This window comes from Heptranchias perlo, chromosome 17 (genome assembly GCF_035084215.1).
Source record: "Heptranchias perlo isolate sHepPer1 chromosome 17, sHepPer1.hap1, whole genome shotgun sequence".
In the NCBI taxonomy this organism is placed as follows: domain Eukaryota; kingdom Metazoa; phylum Chordata; class Chondrichthyes; order Hexanchiformes; family Hexanchidae; genus Heptranchias; species Heptranchias perlo.
Genome location: NC_090341.1, coordinates 30,328,080 through 30,344,598, shown reverse-complemented (window position 1 = coordinate 30,344,598; position 16,519 = coordinate 30,328,080). Strand labels below are relative to the sequence as shown.

Below are 16,519 nucleotides of genomic sequence, written 5' to 3'. Positions count from 1 at the left end.
TGCAAGAGCACAGATGAATGATGAAATGGTGATATTATGGCATTCATTTATTGACAATACTGAGAAGAATTGATATCAATTTAAAAAATAAATACCAAATTTAACTATGATTTGATTGAGTTCAATCTCCTCTTCAATCACACGCTTGTTATATCCCAAAAGGATAATTTATCATTTTCATTATATTTAGACTTGAATGCAAAAGGTGAGGCAATTTAAGTTTATTTTTAATGTTGTTAAATCTCCAAATATTGCATATTGTGAATGGGTGATTGTGGAGGAAATTGAGCTGAATAAAATGGACGGTTACTATATTTTTTGCAAACTGGATAGTGCACAGGACACCTCTGGTTTGAATATAGCCTAGACTGACAGAGTCTTCTCTCTCTACCAGCTGTCAGGGTCCTAAATGAAATGTGTTTGGGCAGACAACTCTGTTCCTAGTGGGCATGAGCCTACAGCAACAAACGACCCATAACTTGGCATAAATTAAAATGAAATTGGCAATCTCATTTAGCAAGAATGTGAGAACGGCTGCCGAGGAAAATTTAAAAATTTACCCTCGTACAATAGGGTTGGGATTCTGAGCTTGGAGGTTAAAGTACATTGCTTGGGTAGAATAAAAAGAGCTTTATCCAGCATCGGACCAATTCTGTTGCTTACCTGGGAATGCTTGATACTGACACTGGATGACGAGATGAAATGTGCTCCATTCCCAGCACTGACGTTTCTCATGTTGCTCAACATGAAAGAATTCTGTACAAAGATAGGAGTGGACTTTTGTGTGACTGGCAGAGTGAGCCTGTCACCTGCCCGATGGAAGCAGTTTGAGGCCCATCATGATCAGGCATCGTTACCATTCCGTCGACGAGCTGATTGCATATTTGGAGCAGCTCGCTGATCAGAGACGGCCAAAAATCTGTCTGCTGCACCATGGAGTGCAGCCAATCCAGGTAAGTTAAAAGGGGGGGAGACGATCTAGAAGGGAGGGTAACGGAGGGTTGAGCATCGCATGGGTTGATTTTTGTGGAGCCAGGCTTGCTTCTGTTGACCCCACAAAAATGACTTTAAAACCTACCTGTGAGGTTTTTTGAGCGGCCTGCAGTGGTAACTTTAAGGACCACTGCTTAGGTTGGTCAGTGCCAAACACCAATGGGTGGAGCATGCATGGCACACGCCATTGGTACTTCAAAATTGCATTAAGGTTCTAATTATGTCATTGGACCCCAAATTGAATGGGCTAATGAGGCGCCCACCATTAAGTTCATGGGCTGCTCTTTTCAAGGCCCCAACCAAAATAGTGACAACCCAGACGTAGGCAAGAACGGGGCGGCAAGTGCTGTACTGCTATTATAATCGCACTACTGCCCCGCTCCTGCCTGACAGAGGGGATGAAAATTGGCCCCATGGTGGGCTACATTTGTTTACTGTGTTAGCCAATTTCCAGCGGTAAATTAGGCTTTTTTTTAATGTCTGAAAATATGTTGAAACTATAATATATGTTACAGAGTATCACCTATTGGGATAACTCCGAAATTTACACAGAACACACCCTTCATGTGACACCTTTGTTTCGAATCTCAAACACTCCCTCCAGGTCAGATAGTCTGAGGCATAGTCCACAACGAAATGTCAAGAAATACAAAAAGAGAACTAATAACCGGCTTTAAACCACCTACTTCATCTCATACACTACTAACTGTAAACGCCCAGAAAGAAGTTGAAAGGAAATTATTACATTTTACAACATAATTAAAAGAATGACTTTGTTTTGAAGGAATTGTTTCATATAAACCTCAGATTGCTGAACAAATTGATCCCAAACATGACAAATTCATGACCTTCTGAGTTATTACAGTTAATTCTTATTTCAAATTTTGTTCCAATCTGTTAATTTCAGAACAGCCATGAGTAAAAAGTGAGTACATTTTTTAAAAAGATTATACCACATGAACTGTTCTGCCTTTCAGAGCTCATACTTCAGCATTGAAAAGATAAAGCTTTTTCTCAGCAACTCTGAGATTCCACAGTCCAGACTGTCCCATCTTTGCTCAAAGAGGACAGCATAAAAGGGGATACATTTTAAAATCATCCTTTTTAAGTTGCCATAAAACATTTCGACATAAACAATGTAATCAGTTCACATTTACCTTTACTGTCAGATTGCTTGTCTAACATCCAGTATTGGTTCAGCAGTAACTTCTTCCAGTTAAACATTGGGAAGATGGCCCCTGACACTAAATCCATAAACTCACTACCAATTCCATCCCCTTCCCTGATCATTGTCCTAGTCTGAACCAGACTACTCCAAACCTCAGTGCCCTGTTCAACCGTGAGTTTAGCATCCAACCACATGTAAAAACAGAGAATGCTGGAAACACTGAGCAGGTCAGTCAGCATCAATGGAGAGCACAGACAAATTAACATTTCAGGTGTGGACCCTTCATCAGAACTGGAAGAAATTACAGGTGAACAACATTTAAAAAGAAACAACAAAGGGAAAGGGGAGGGAAAAGGAACACACTCGTGCATGCAATGTGCACGACACGTAAGAGAGGAAATAGAATGAACTGTAAAGTGCTTAAGTAGAAAACAAGAGCTGGTTAAAAGGCAGAAGTGACAAAGTCCATCTATTTCCATTTCTGCAACATCACCCACCTCTGCCCTCTACCTCAGCCCATTTGTCTCTGTAGCCTTTATTCTTGACTTTATCACCTCCAGACTTGATTACTCGAATGCTTTCTTGTCCAGCCTCCCATTCTCCACCCTCTGTAAATTTCAGCTCATCTTAAACTCTGCTGCCGATATCCTAGTCCATGCCAAGTCCCTCTCACCCATCGCACTCATCCTTGCTGATCTACATTGATTCCTGAACCCCCAATGCGTCAAATTTAAAATTCTCATCTTTGTGTTTAAATCTCTCCGTAGCCATTTCCCCCCCTGCCCCCTCCCCCAGCCATCTATGTAGCCTTAACCAGCCCTACTCATGCCCCCTCCCCTCAGGCTCTCTCCATTCTTTTAATTCTGGCCTCTTGTGCATCCCCACTCCCTTTGCTCCACCATTGGCATCCGTACCTTCAGCCTGCCTAGGAAATCGCTCCCTAAACCCCTCCATCTCTCTGCTCTCCTCTCCTCCTTTAAGACCATTCTTAAAACCCACTTCTTTAGCCAAACTTTTTGTAACCTCACCTAATCACTCCCTCTTTGGTTCAATGTCCATTTTCCTTACATCTCTGTCAAGTGCCTTGAAGTGATTTTCTCTGTTAAAGCTGCAATATAAATGCCACTTGTTGTTATTATTGCTACTGACTCTGATTGCTTCATTACTAATCAGCATTCACAATGTAGCAAAGCAAACAAGCCCCAGATTCCTGTCCCTCCCTTCCCACCGCTTCATTACAACCACAGTAAACCTTCCGGGTTTTGACAAATGGTTTAATTATGCAGAAGTCAGGACACCAAAAGCAAAGAAAGTGTCCATTGAGTAAGCTGTTACTTGCAACAGTGTATAATGAACAGTAGGTGGTAGCACTGAATTAATATGGTCAAAGCACACTGGCAACCTCTCTTTCTAGTTTATACAGATCACATTCTACATTGCATTACCAAACCATATGCTAATATTATAGACATTTATTCATCAGTACTCCAAAAAACCAGAAAAAATTAACCTTCTTGTATCCCTTTACATTTTATTCACTAAGAAGTACAATGCCTGCTACTTAGTTAGTTTTTTCAGATTCTTTTATACTGGATCTTTTTTGATTTCTATGAGTTGTTTTGTGTGGTTATTAGCACTCTACAGTATAAGTGTGCAAGTTCAGTGTGTGTCATTGGTCAAAATATTGTTAGATTTTGTCAAATGGAAATGGCACTTGCTAATGAATTCCCCACCATTAAAAAATTATGACAGTTGCCAAAGTAGTACACTTCCAGCTCTGTTGGGAAAACGTGTGAGCCTATTCACCATAAAATGGCACTCTTGGTTAAACAACTTTATCACATTTTTATATTGTCATTTTACTCAAGTGTGCTGGCCCTCTATTAAGCAATAGCATCTGTGTGGAGTGCACTAGGCAATAGATGTTGATGCAGTGATTTAGCTGTAGCATGTAAGCTGTTTATATCAAGTACACTCTGGATTAGAAGGATATTATTAGCACATTTCAATAGTAGGTTGCAACACTTCACCTTGCAGTATCTTCTTCATCAGTAGTTGTTGGTATGATGAGTTTTTCCATTTTTTGATGACCTTTAAGAGCTCTTCTGCTCATTTGGGACTTTTAGCATTTCTTTTTCATGTCTCATAAGATAAGATTAGTGAGGAAACCATCAGGGTGGTTATTGCTTTTATTCCTATTCCCAAACTTATTTTCTGTGTTGCAGTTGTTTTTTCAGTACAGTGTGTTCCGATATCCTACATATTGAAACATATTGCTTATATATAGCTTATATGATTGAGTGTGACAAGTGATGTATATTTATTGGTAGTTTGCGGATGACTGACAGTTTGTTAGCAAGTGTCTATTCTACACAACTATTTTGCTGTGTTTGCCCTTTGATTCCCCCCACCCACCCTTCCCTTTGGATTCTTATAATTACTATGGGTTGTTTCACCTTTCTTGTTATTTATCTCTGATTTTCTTTCATTAGGGTGCTTACAATAAGTACCACTTGTCTTCTTAGATGAGCTAAAGGTTCCCTCACACATGCCCATTTCCAGTTCTTGGACTGCTATTGCAAGGATCAGTTTTACTGCACTGTTTCTGTTTGCAATTTTTGTCAACTATAGTTCCATGTCTGTTTTTAACCATTCAGGTTTGAGATGCCTTCATTCTGTCGGCCATCAAATTTACTCCCCTCCTCTTCTTGAAGGCGGAGATTCATGCTACGATATAGTTCTAAAGGCACTCTCAGCTCTCTGGTACCTTGGCCATACTTCAAATGTGAACCTTGACAGTGAACATCGCCAAACTATTTGACTATAGGTGATATCACAGTGAAACCCAATCATGTCATCATCTAACATCAACACACATACATGTTCCAGCAGGGTCTAACGGATAGTAATCAAGAATGGAATCCCAATCAAGAGGGAACCCGGATGCCAAAGAATTGTCTGGCATATCTCAGAAGCTCCGTAACATAATTTTAGAGCTTCTCTTGATATGAAGAAGTTATTTGAGGACCAAGTGGAAAGGCATTGGCTTGTTACGAGCAGAATTTGCAATTAGTTATCCATGAGTGAGCACGGCATTGCTGTGGTCACCATGCCATTCATCAGATAGCTAGTCAAGCTGGTGAATTTCTTTGCCACAGATTAACATTGAACAATTGGAAAGTTACTGCTCTAGGGTCAGGAATAACAGACTGTTTGGACTTTGATGGACTCTAATACTTCTATGTCATTGCCTCCTTCCCATGATTCCCATGACTCCACTTCCACCACACCTGAGATAGCACACACAAGGGAAAAATATGGAGCATTCCTAGTTCGTATTGCTCAGTACCACACCACCTGATACATACTGATCAATTTGGGGAGTCACAATCTTTTTTTTAAATTGTATCTTAAAAAGAGCCACTCCATAAAATAACAAAAGTTTATATGGTATTTAGTCCCTCTAAAGGTATCAGCCTTGGCTTAGCAGAGACTTGAGCACATAATCTAGGCTGACACTTCAGTGCAGTACTAAGGGAGTGCTGCACTGTTAGAGGTGCCACCTTTTGGATGAGGTGTTAAACTGGAGTCCATCTGCCCTCTCAGGTGGACGTAAAAGATCCCATTGCATTATTTGAAGAAGAACAGGGGAATTTTACAGGTGTCCTGGCTAACATCTGTCCCTCAGCGAACATCACTAAAAAGCATATTAGCTGGTCATTTATCTCATTCCTATTTGTGAGACCTTGCTGTGCGCAAATTGGCTGCAACGTTTCCCTACGTTACAACAGTGTCTGCACCTCAAAAGTACTTAATTGGCTGTGAACCACTTTGGGACATCCTGAGGCCATGAAAGGCACTATATAAGTGCAAGTTCTATCTTCTAGATTTCTTACAATATTAAGGTTAGTTTCACCTATCCTGTCAATCACTGATATCTGAAATGTACTGAAGTCATTTTGTACAATGTTCTTTGGCTAAAACATGAGAAAATAGTGACTGATAGTGGGAGAGACTCCAGTGGAACTGGAAGAGCTTGGAAAGCTACTAACTTCCTCATGATAACTGCTATTGATAAAAATTAAGAGAAGATCCAAAAGAGATGTTCAAGATCATGAAGGGTTTTGATGAGGTAAATAAGGAAAAATATTTTCAGTGGTCAGAAGATATAAATTTAAGATTATCACTAAAAAAATGAAGGGAGAGGTTAGAAATTTTTTTTTTGCAGAAGGCTGTTAGGACATGGAATGCCATACCAGAGAAAGTGGTGGAAACAGAATGCATAATAGTTTTCAAAAGGGAAGTGGATAAATATTTGAAAAAGAAAAAATTAAAAGGGAATTGGGACTAAGTAGACAGTGCTGCCAGACACAAAGGACCAAATGGTTTCCTTTTTTACTGTGACAACCAATAATTCTATAATCAGCCAGAGGAGGATAAAATTAGAAGAGAATTACCCAAAATCAAGCCCATAGAAAGTGAAAGAAAAATATTAAAACATTTTCCCATAGTGACAAATAACTTCACTACTAAGTCTGGACAAGATGGTGGAGCGACAAAAATGTATTTATTGGTTTGTATCCCACCTGAGCAGTGTATGTATAATAATGGTATGTACTTTATCATTTATTATTGCAGCCAATATATCAGAGTGGGTGTTCAACGAGCTTCATAGAATTCAAGACTGCAGTGTTCATGTATTAGACATGTGATATGTACGTGGCATTTGCTGCCAGCACAACAGGACCCAATTTAGCTGTCCTCATAAATCATTAGGAAAAAATGATCTACAAAATTCTGATGCAGTCTATCATTAGAAATGGCTTGTACCCTTTTTGCTAAATATCTAAGTAAGAGCTTCAGCTGTTCACAGATTATCCGAAGGCTGTGATGTAGAGTGGGAGGCAATTAAAGTGTTAAGATGTTCTTGATAGAGTTAGTTGTAGTCACTCAGTCTGTAGAGCTTAAGATGGCACACACAAAAAATGAGGTAACCCAAAAACCACATGAGGTATTCCAAAGAACCTAATTTGCAGTAGAAGTTAATCGCTATACTTTTGAAATCTTTAAACAGTGGAACGCTGTGTAAGCACCTAGCCTGAAGCATGGAGAATCCTGTGTTTTCTAACAGCCTTTCCTTTCAGACAATCCAAAACTTCATTGCCAAAAGCTGGCTGGGGTCTGATGCGGCCTGATGGTGTCCTGAAGGCGTATTGAGGCTCACGGAGCCTGAAAGAGGCCCTACAGCTCAATGACTTGCATCAAGAACATGACATTGAATTCATCGTGTCATCCAGAAGCAAACTAAGAGGAGTGAGAGCTGCCATTTATAGCAGTTCTGACAACAATTGCGCTGATCACTGAGATTTAAGGATTGCTTAAACATGACTGGCACCAAGGCGCTCAACTCACATTGTTTGTGACAGGGTGTCACTCCTAACCTTGTCTGATCTGAAAGATAAGAGTGCACAAACATCAGCACAAACTGTAGCCCCAACACAATACTATAGGTTAGTTCAGAGTCCTTGCAAGTGCTATCCTCAAAGGAATTCACAAGGTGAGCGGCTCTGGGTTGTTGACAGTTATGCTACATAAATATTTTACAAGACATAGGTTAATTTATACAGTATTTTAGAAAGCAATAGGAAATTCAGCATTTCTTTACAATAGTGTTTTTATTTTGCTTTGCAGCCTAACTGATTGCTATGCATAGTTTATGATTATACCTGATAATGACTAGTATTCAGGAGAATTTTTATCATGGCTGCTATGTCAATTTGCCCAATGTCCCTTTCCAATTGTGCTTCCCGAGGAATTACCTTATTTTACCTTTTGATTTTGGCTATTTTTTTCCTTTTATTCATTCCCTTTTAAAAGTTGTTCCTTCAGCCAGCTCTTACTGTCTGTATTGCTCCATTGCACTTGAAGAGGAGCTGCACTTTCCAGAAGGTAAACATGAATGAAGTAACAGGTTTTTGACAAGGTCAGGGCATGCCACCTAACAAACCAGCTAAAAACTGACAACAAACATCACACGTATGGGTTAGCAGGACTACTACTACTGTGATTTAAATCTGCTACAATAGCATTACAGCACAGGCGTTGCTATGAAGTATTGTAACGATTCCTGAATTTCAAAACCTAATTTTAAAAGGAAATATTTTTGTTGTAGATTAACTGTGCTAATCTTTTACATCAAAACATCTTGGTCCATCTGTTTTGTGTTTGTGCTTCCTCAATTTTAAGGAAGTGACTAATTAATTGGAGGACATGCCATTAGTGAGGAACTTCACCCACCACCAGAACACATCCATTGCTTTCAAAATCACGGGCGGTGCACCTCAGGTTTTCCGACATGTGCTGACAGCCGGCAAGGTGCCTCACCGCTGGCACATGCTCAGAAAATTTCAGCAAATGTGTAGATTTTATGTTGGAGCTTGGTGAGTTTAAGCACAATTATATTCATCTGTTTTTTTTTTATTTATTCAGGTCAGTCAGTATACATTTGCAATGTGCAGTTACCGGGAGAAAAAAGCTGAGCCTCAGGAACTGCTGCAACTGGATGGATACACAGTGGATTACACTGACCCACAGCCAGGTGAAAGGCTTCACTGCACAACTATTAAATCAATTCAACACTGACAACTAGAGAAAGTGATGTAACATAAAACACATCACTGCATAGCAACTGGCTTTTCTGTGGCACTTTCCAACTATTATTTTGTAATATCACCACCATAACTTAAAAAATGGGCTATTCATATTGTAACGTCAATCACTCAACATGTCACTGCCCACATCAGGGAGTAGATTTTCATCTTCACCGCCTTGGCAGTAATCTGGCAGGATGGATCACACCCCTTTTGTAGAACCCACCTGGTAGAAGTTTCACTCCTCTATCATCCCTATTCTTGGCAACTTCCACTGTCTCCCCATCGCACAACACATTGAATTAAAAAATTACAAACCCCTCCACAATGTCACCCCACCTTACCTTTCTAACCGTACATGTCATTCCATGTTCTTCGCTTTTCCGATTCTTGACCTTCTTTGTATCTCCCCTCCGCTCTATATTCCGTGGCAGAGATTTCAGCCTTCTTAGTCCTGCAATCTAGAGCTCTCTCTCTAACCTCTTCTCAGTCTTACTACTTCTCTAACACATTCAAAGTCCTCCTTGAAACCTACCTTTTTATCACATTTGGTCCCTCCATGAAATCTTCACCAACTACTGCTTGGTGTCCATCCTCATCTCTGTAAAGCACTTTGGGATATTTTGGAACATTAAAGCTGCTAGATAATTGCAAGTTTTCATTGTAACATTGTAATGCAAATCAAATTTAATCTGTGAAAAGCAAAATCTTTGAAATTTTAGAAGGGGTACATTGATCCTGTTAACTTCTCAAAAGTTCCTGACAAAAGGTTTGAAAATCTTGTAAGGTAACATCTTTTTTTCACCTGATTCATCATCTATCTATAATATATAAAATTCTTACATGTGCATGCACTTCCCTGTTTCCAAACTTTACTTCCTGTTATCATGCTTTTGCCACAATTTCCTGTCAGCTGTTTTCCATTATAAATTTCTACGTCCATGTTTATAATGAAAACTGCCTATGTAAACTTGTGAACACTAATTACATCCTTCCTTCAGTGGTGGTGCTATAGTGCTTGAGTTTTGCATCTCCCACCTCCTTAGCCTGCAGCAAAATCCTCAAGCTCCAATCAACTCTACTTCTCTGCTTCCCAAATTTCTAGCAGTTTTGACATTTAACTATAAAATAATGTCAAATCAAAGTATATTATATAAAAATAAGGAATATGACTTTAAAATGTGGATTGAATTATGTCTGCACATCCTGTTGTAATTATCTCCTGTCCTCTGACTCCACTTCATCTCAAGATTACATTTTGTCTTCACTCACATGTGCAACACCATGGGAGATCAACTAGTGACATATTAAAGGTCTTGCATATAGCACACATTTCCTGTTAGCATCACAGTTACTTCTTTGTTACACTTTAGCCATCACTTTTTGCTGGATCTTCTCACTCACTGTTGAAAATGCCACAGGAGATCTGTTATCTTCATAAAATATTAATGTTTCAAGAATCAATTAGATGCCTTTCTGGGACTGAGGCCTTGAGGGGTATTGGAAGAAGGTAAGTGTATGGGCTGACCTATGAAAAAGGACAGGACTGTTGGGTCAGCTTCTGGCTTCTGTGGACTAATTTTATTCACCTGTAAATGTACAAGTATAGATGCACTGTGCTTTAGGTGTAAATAATACTATTGAATAGCTTTGTTATTCAGGGGTGATACAGCACTTTGGACCACTAGTGCTCAATGCACTGGAGGCATGGGATGCAGGTTCAATTCCCAATCTCAGCCATGCTGCTACAGGAAGATTTTTTTTAGATTTTTGGACACTAAGGGAATCAAGGGATGTGGGGATAGGACGGGAAAGTGAAGTTGAGGGAGAAGATCAGCCATGATCTTATTGAATGGCGGAGCAGGCTCAAGGGTCCGTATGGCCTACCCCGCTCCTATTTCTTAAGTTCTTACGTAAGACGAAAACAAATGCTGGACTCCTCCCTACAAATAGAAGGAAGGAAAACCGGACAAGGAGTCTCTACCAATGCTCTGTCATGTCCTCCTGCTAATGGCTAAGGACAGCATTGGTGGTGCCTGGGAGTATGCTGGTCATTGTCTGATCTGCGAAAATAACAAATCAGAATAACAACAACAACTTGCATTTATATAGCGCCTTTAACATAGTAAAAAGAAGCCTACGCTAAGAAGCAAACTGTATAACAGAAGTTATGTTTATAATTATTATTGAGCACTGGTTTAATTCTTTAACCTTTATAATCTAGCTAATTACTTCACTCGGACTCACATTTCTATGCCGAACGATTTGAGCTAGGTGCTGCTGTTTCATGGTTAAATTCAGTTCTAACATTGCACCTGAGCAAGCTGTGCCATTCCCTCCCTTTCCTGTGATGAAATCTGTGTGCGGTTGCATCAGAGTGAAGTAGCTGCAGGTAGACTACAGTGTTTTGTAATAATTATAAAACAGGGCCCGAATTTAGGCTGATGTTAAAAAAACTTCATAAAAAACAATTGTAAAGTTCATAAGTGTAAATGTATAATGGGGGAGACTTTGAATTACCAACCACCTGTTTCTCACCTGAAAAACGGGCGACGGACAGTTGAAAATCTGATGGGGACCTTGTGCACCTATTTTCCAGCCTGAATCAACTTTTAGGCAGGTCTTTAAATGGGTGCCCTGCACTCCAAACCAAAACAGGCTGTTTAAATACGCAAATAGGGGTTCTATGCCTTACATGTGAATGCACTTCTCTGTCTCCAAGCCCTTATTGTTATGTATTTGTCACACTTTCATGTCAACGTTTTTTCCATTTTAAATTCCTATTGTCCATGTTTATAATGAAAACTGCCTATGTGAAATTGTGAACACTGTAATTACATCCTCCCTCCAGTGGTGGTGCTATAGCACTTCAGTTTTGGATCTCCTCGTTCCTCAGCCTCCAGCAAAATCCTTGAGCTCCAACCAACTCTATTGCAACTTTCACGGAGAAATAGATGGAGCATGAATGGCATATATCAGTACCACTTTCTCCAGGCGTTAAGAGGCCTAACCGGCAGTGCTTAAAGGGATCGCTGGAGGCCTCTCCAAAAAGCTACGTTTTTAATTTTTTTAAAAGATTTTTGGGAGGTCAGGAGTAGCAGGAATGCTCCTCTGGGCCCCACAGAAGTCTTCCAGCCCACTGACGATCCATTCCTCCCCCCCTCCCGCGCCCCCTCCCAACAGGCCTTACTTGCTGCCAGCTGCATGCAGTAACCAGCCAATTTTCCTCATCATCAGACCGGCATGCTGCAGCGGGGTGCCCATTTGGTGCCTGCGACTCGCCACAGAATGTTAATGAGGCCTGAAAATGAATGTGGTTCGGGCCTCTCAACTGCCACGTCGTGCTGTGCGAGCTCAAACTAGGATTTCCAGGCCTTGAGCAGCCTAACCAGTGATCTTTAAAGGGGCTGCTGGAGGCTGCTCAAAAATAGGCCTCAAAACTTACATGAATGTTGTTTCTTGTGGCTAGAAGAAGCAGGAATGCTCCTTCTGGCTTCACTAAACAACTGTGGGCCCTGCCGACTAATCCTCGACCCCCCCCACCACGCAACAATCGTCAAAACCCACCCCCCCCCCCCCAGTCTGTCAGGGCCTTGGCACAGGGCGAAATTGATAAGGCCCTGACAGACAAGCTGCATCAGGGCGCCTAATTGGCGCCCACAGCTCGGCTGAATTATTAAATTATTATGATGAGGCTCGACGACAAATTTAGTTAGTTCTTTGAGCCTCTCTGTTCCGGTGCACCAAAAATTCATACTGCTGGAATTGCGGAGTTTCGGCTAACAAATTTAGGGGCCTTAATCTCTTTGCTATTTACCTGACCCTTGTTTTACTTTTCCTTTCTTTCTGCCACATTGCTACAACAGATTTATGCCTCCACCTCCCTCTTGAAGAATCCCCTCTGATTTACTTCCCTATTCCTATCCCACATGCTCCCTGTTTTTTTGACCTCTGGCTTCCCCACCCCACTCCTCAGCTCCCTCTCTCAAGGTCTCTAGTTAAATCCTAGGAGGTGAATAAAAGGCAATTTTTAATCCCCTTCTTCCAGGATTTCCATGGCTCTTGGCTCATTTTATTGAGTCTCTCCCACTCATCTTCTGTATGAGATAAAGTCCATTAATGGCATTTGAGGGGGAGTTTACCCCTTGCGTCATGGAAAGTCCTTCATTATTTTCTGTGGCACTATACTTCATATTGATTCAGGTACCAATAACATCCATATGTCCCTATTATTCAGAACCAACAGATGAATACTATCCAGCCCCACGGCATCAAGAGCTTAAGTTTTACTCCGCACTAGAAATCCTGCACATTGTGGCATCTCATTGTCTATATCCACATTCTTAGGAAAATCCCCTAAAACAAAGGGATTGCTGCACAGATGAGAATACGGGGATCAAAGTATTCTGGTTCTGTGTATCTCTGGTGATATGTTCCCGTTATGAAAGAGAAAACATTTTCTCGCAACATTAACCAGTTTGATGGAGAAAGGGTAAGAATTTATAAAATAAGAATAAGAAGATCCCCTGGTGTATCACTGCATAAATGCACCACGCGGTGTAGTACATTGTAATATAGAGCAAGTAGGTCTTGAGTTTTATCCTCAGTTTGTGCTGACTAAGGCGATCTCCATACAGTTGACCTCAATGCTCCTCGCCAGGCAAGGGAAAAATCAGAAATGTTTCCTGCTCTCGATAATATCCAGTGACCCCTCCTGAAATGAGCACATGTTTGTCGACGTCAAGTCGTGACAAGAAAGGGCTCAGCTATGATGTTCCCCTCCCCCATGGTCATGCCAATACTCACTGGGTTAACGTGAAAATGGGCACTTGGGAGAAGGCATCAAAGGGTTGCCAGCACTTTTGAAAAGCTACTTTAGTAAGAGTCACCACCTTCAGAACAATATGACAAAAGGGAAGAGAAAATAGAGTTGCTTCCAAAAGCTTCAGAATTTAAAAGAATAAAAGGGCTGGATTTTATTAATTAGAGCTCCCACAGCAGACCGCCACATGACAGCAATTTGACAGCAGAGAGAACACCCCACATAATTTTCCATCCAATAAAATTATAATAAATATGTTGCAAAATCAATCATGGAAATGATTTCTTATTGTAATATTTTGCTTTGTTTAAAAATGTTTCAAAGAGCCACAATTCTGTGCAATATTAAATAGCAAATTGCTAGACTGTATGCAGTGGCCTGATGTTTACTCACAGAATCACCTGTCAAGTGGTGAGAACACTTGACAGGTGATTCTGTGAGTAAACTACTGAAAGTTCCATTGGTAAAATTGGATTGAATTCCCCTTTAAACATTTCGTCGATGTTAAGCTGTTGAGACTGAGCTTTAAAGACCTGAGTTTTTCATTTTAAATACATTTTTCAGACTCTGAGCCAAAAGGAAACATATATTGTGGTTTGAAAATAGAGATAGTGATGTAAAAATGAAAGGAGTGCAAATTGGCATTGGCTTCTTGGTCTTTAATGGATAAGATTTTACTGTCAAAATAACGGTGAGGCTAACACCACTCACCGATATTTATGCGCGAATTGAACAGCAACTTCCGGCAAGCGGAGACGTGAAGTTAAACGTGGAAATCTGGAGGTTGCTGTCCGAGATTTTTTTTTATTTGTTCATGGGATGTGGGCGTCGCTGGCGAGGCCGGCATTTATTGCCCATCCCTAATTGCCCTTGAGAAGGTGGTGGTGAGCCGAGATGCCCCGCTCCTCCATAAGCTGTGCGTAAACGGCATTTCGCCGTCTGGCTCCCTATTCAAATGTATTGAACGACGTGAAGTTCCTGTGCTGACGTCGTAGATATTGACTAAACTCGCCACAGAAAGTTAGGGCTTGCCCATTCCAGTCAGGCCACCCTTTTAACGGCATGGTAAGTCTTAATTACTGCCAAACAACCTCTCTGGCACTGAAAACTAACTTTTACAAATGTGGAGTCTCATTCCTTCAGCTTTTAATTGTTGGAGATTTTTTAAAAATTAAATACATTTTTTGTTTACTTTTTCTTTCTGTCTGTTTTAATCATAGAACGCAGAAGGAGGCCATTCGGCCCATCGTGTCCATGCCGGACATCTCTCTCAATCTAATCTTTCTTTCCCTCTATTTCGCTTTCTGTACCTGATTTGACATTGCATTCACTATTCTAACTTACACTTCCTGGTTCAGACTCTGCGCTGATAATTAACGATTCTTCAATCTGATTGGTTAAGGAGACACGCAGTTGCTTGCCTTGTTCACACAGGTCCCAGGTCCCTTTAGAGGGCACCACGCTGTTTGGCTCTTCGATTGACAGCAATTTGCCGTGCAAAACCCCATAGAAAGTCTATGGGCAAGTGCAAGTCTCCGTTCATTCACCGCTCACAGCAAATTCTGCCCCAATATGTTAAATAAATATTGCACAGTTATTAAAGTCTGTTAAATAAGTGATAATGTCCATTGTATGTATCACACAAGTTTTTATAAGCTGCAACATGGGTGAAATTTCATTATATTTCAGTGGCATCTTATGCAGTGGATTCTATGTCACTTCCATTACTAGGTTTTTAAAAGTATTTCCAAATAAATAAAAGGAGTGTGATCATAAAATTTTGACTTGTGTATGAACAAGAGTCAATTTGGGAGAGGTGTCTCAAAACTGGCAATAACTGTGTGAGCCCAGGAAACCTTAGAATTAATGCAGTTCCTGAACTGTTTCAAAGATACATGTAGCAATGTCTGCTGATTTAGAAATGCAATTGTACAGTGTTCTCATATAACTATTAAATAATTCACCATCTAGGTTTGGAGGGTGGTAGGACATTCTTTAATGCAGTTAAGGAAGGAGACACTGTGATCTTTGCCAGCGATGATGAACAGGATCGCATCCTTTGGGTTCAGGCAATGTACCGTGCAACTGGTCAATCCCACAAGCCTGTACCTCCAACTCAAGTCCAAAAACTCAATGCCAAGGGAGGAAATGTACCGCAGCTAGATGCTCCCATCTCCCAGTTTTGTAAGTTATTAACTATATTTACTTTGAAATTGCATGTGCATGACTGTTAGTTGTAGTTCTTTTGGTAATAAAACGTAATGGGCACAAAACTAAGATATTTGATAGATGCTACTATAGTACAGAATGGGCTTTCCATGTCCCTCAGGTATTTTTAGAATGTGTGTCTATTTCCAGTATTTAATTTGAAAATTTAGGACAAGAAAATTATTTGAATGAAGTTTTTTGGTGCTTAAAGGGGAAGCATATTTTCAGGAATTGCCTCATAATCATAAATGTTATAAAGGAAGTTACCTGAAACTTAGCGGTGTTACTCAATTGCTGCTTGTTGCCCCATTTTATGCTTTCAACCCTGATAGGAAGCAGCTTGCTTGCAGATACTTTGGATGGAACACCAACTCCTGTGACATCATTAACTTCTGTTGACCTTCCTTTTAGAAATTCATGCTGACAATTTTTCTTATATTCTCTGTCTCTAGATGTTTTGTTATCTCATCTTTTAGCAAAGATTCTAGTATTTTTCCTATCACCAACTGGTCTATAGTTCCCTAGATTAGTTCCATGTCCCTTTTTGAGGATAGGAATTACATTTGCTGTCTGTCAGTCCTCTCGCACTATTACTTTGTCTTGAATTTTTATCTCCTCTCTAGTTTCTTTGGGTGCAATCTAGCTGGACTTGGGGTTTTGTCCTTCTTAAGTTCTGGC

At 40.3% G+C, this 16,519-nt stretch overlaps 1 protein-coding gene across 4 annotated transcripts in view; it reads left to right on the top strand.

The window, feature by feature from the left end:
- Nucleotides 1–16,519, top strand: part of cadpsa (Ca2+-dependent activator protein for secretion a) — a 416,704-nt gene that overhangs the window by 272,934 nt on the left and 127,251 nt on the right. For all 4 annotated transcript variants that reach the window (XM_067998838.1, XM_067998836.1, XM_067998835.1 and 1 more), the window contains exons 10-11: nt 8,651–8,759; nt 15,605–15,817. In XM_067998838.1, coding sequence (XP_067854939.1) covers nt 8,651–8,759; nt 15,605–15,817 — 322 coding nt within the window. The remainder of the gene's footprint in view (nt 1–8,650; nt 8,760–15,604; nt 15,818–16,519) is intronic.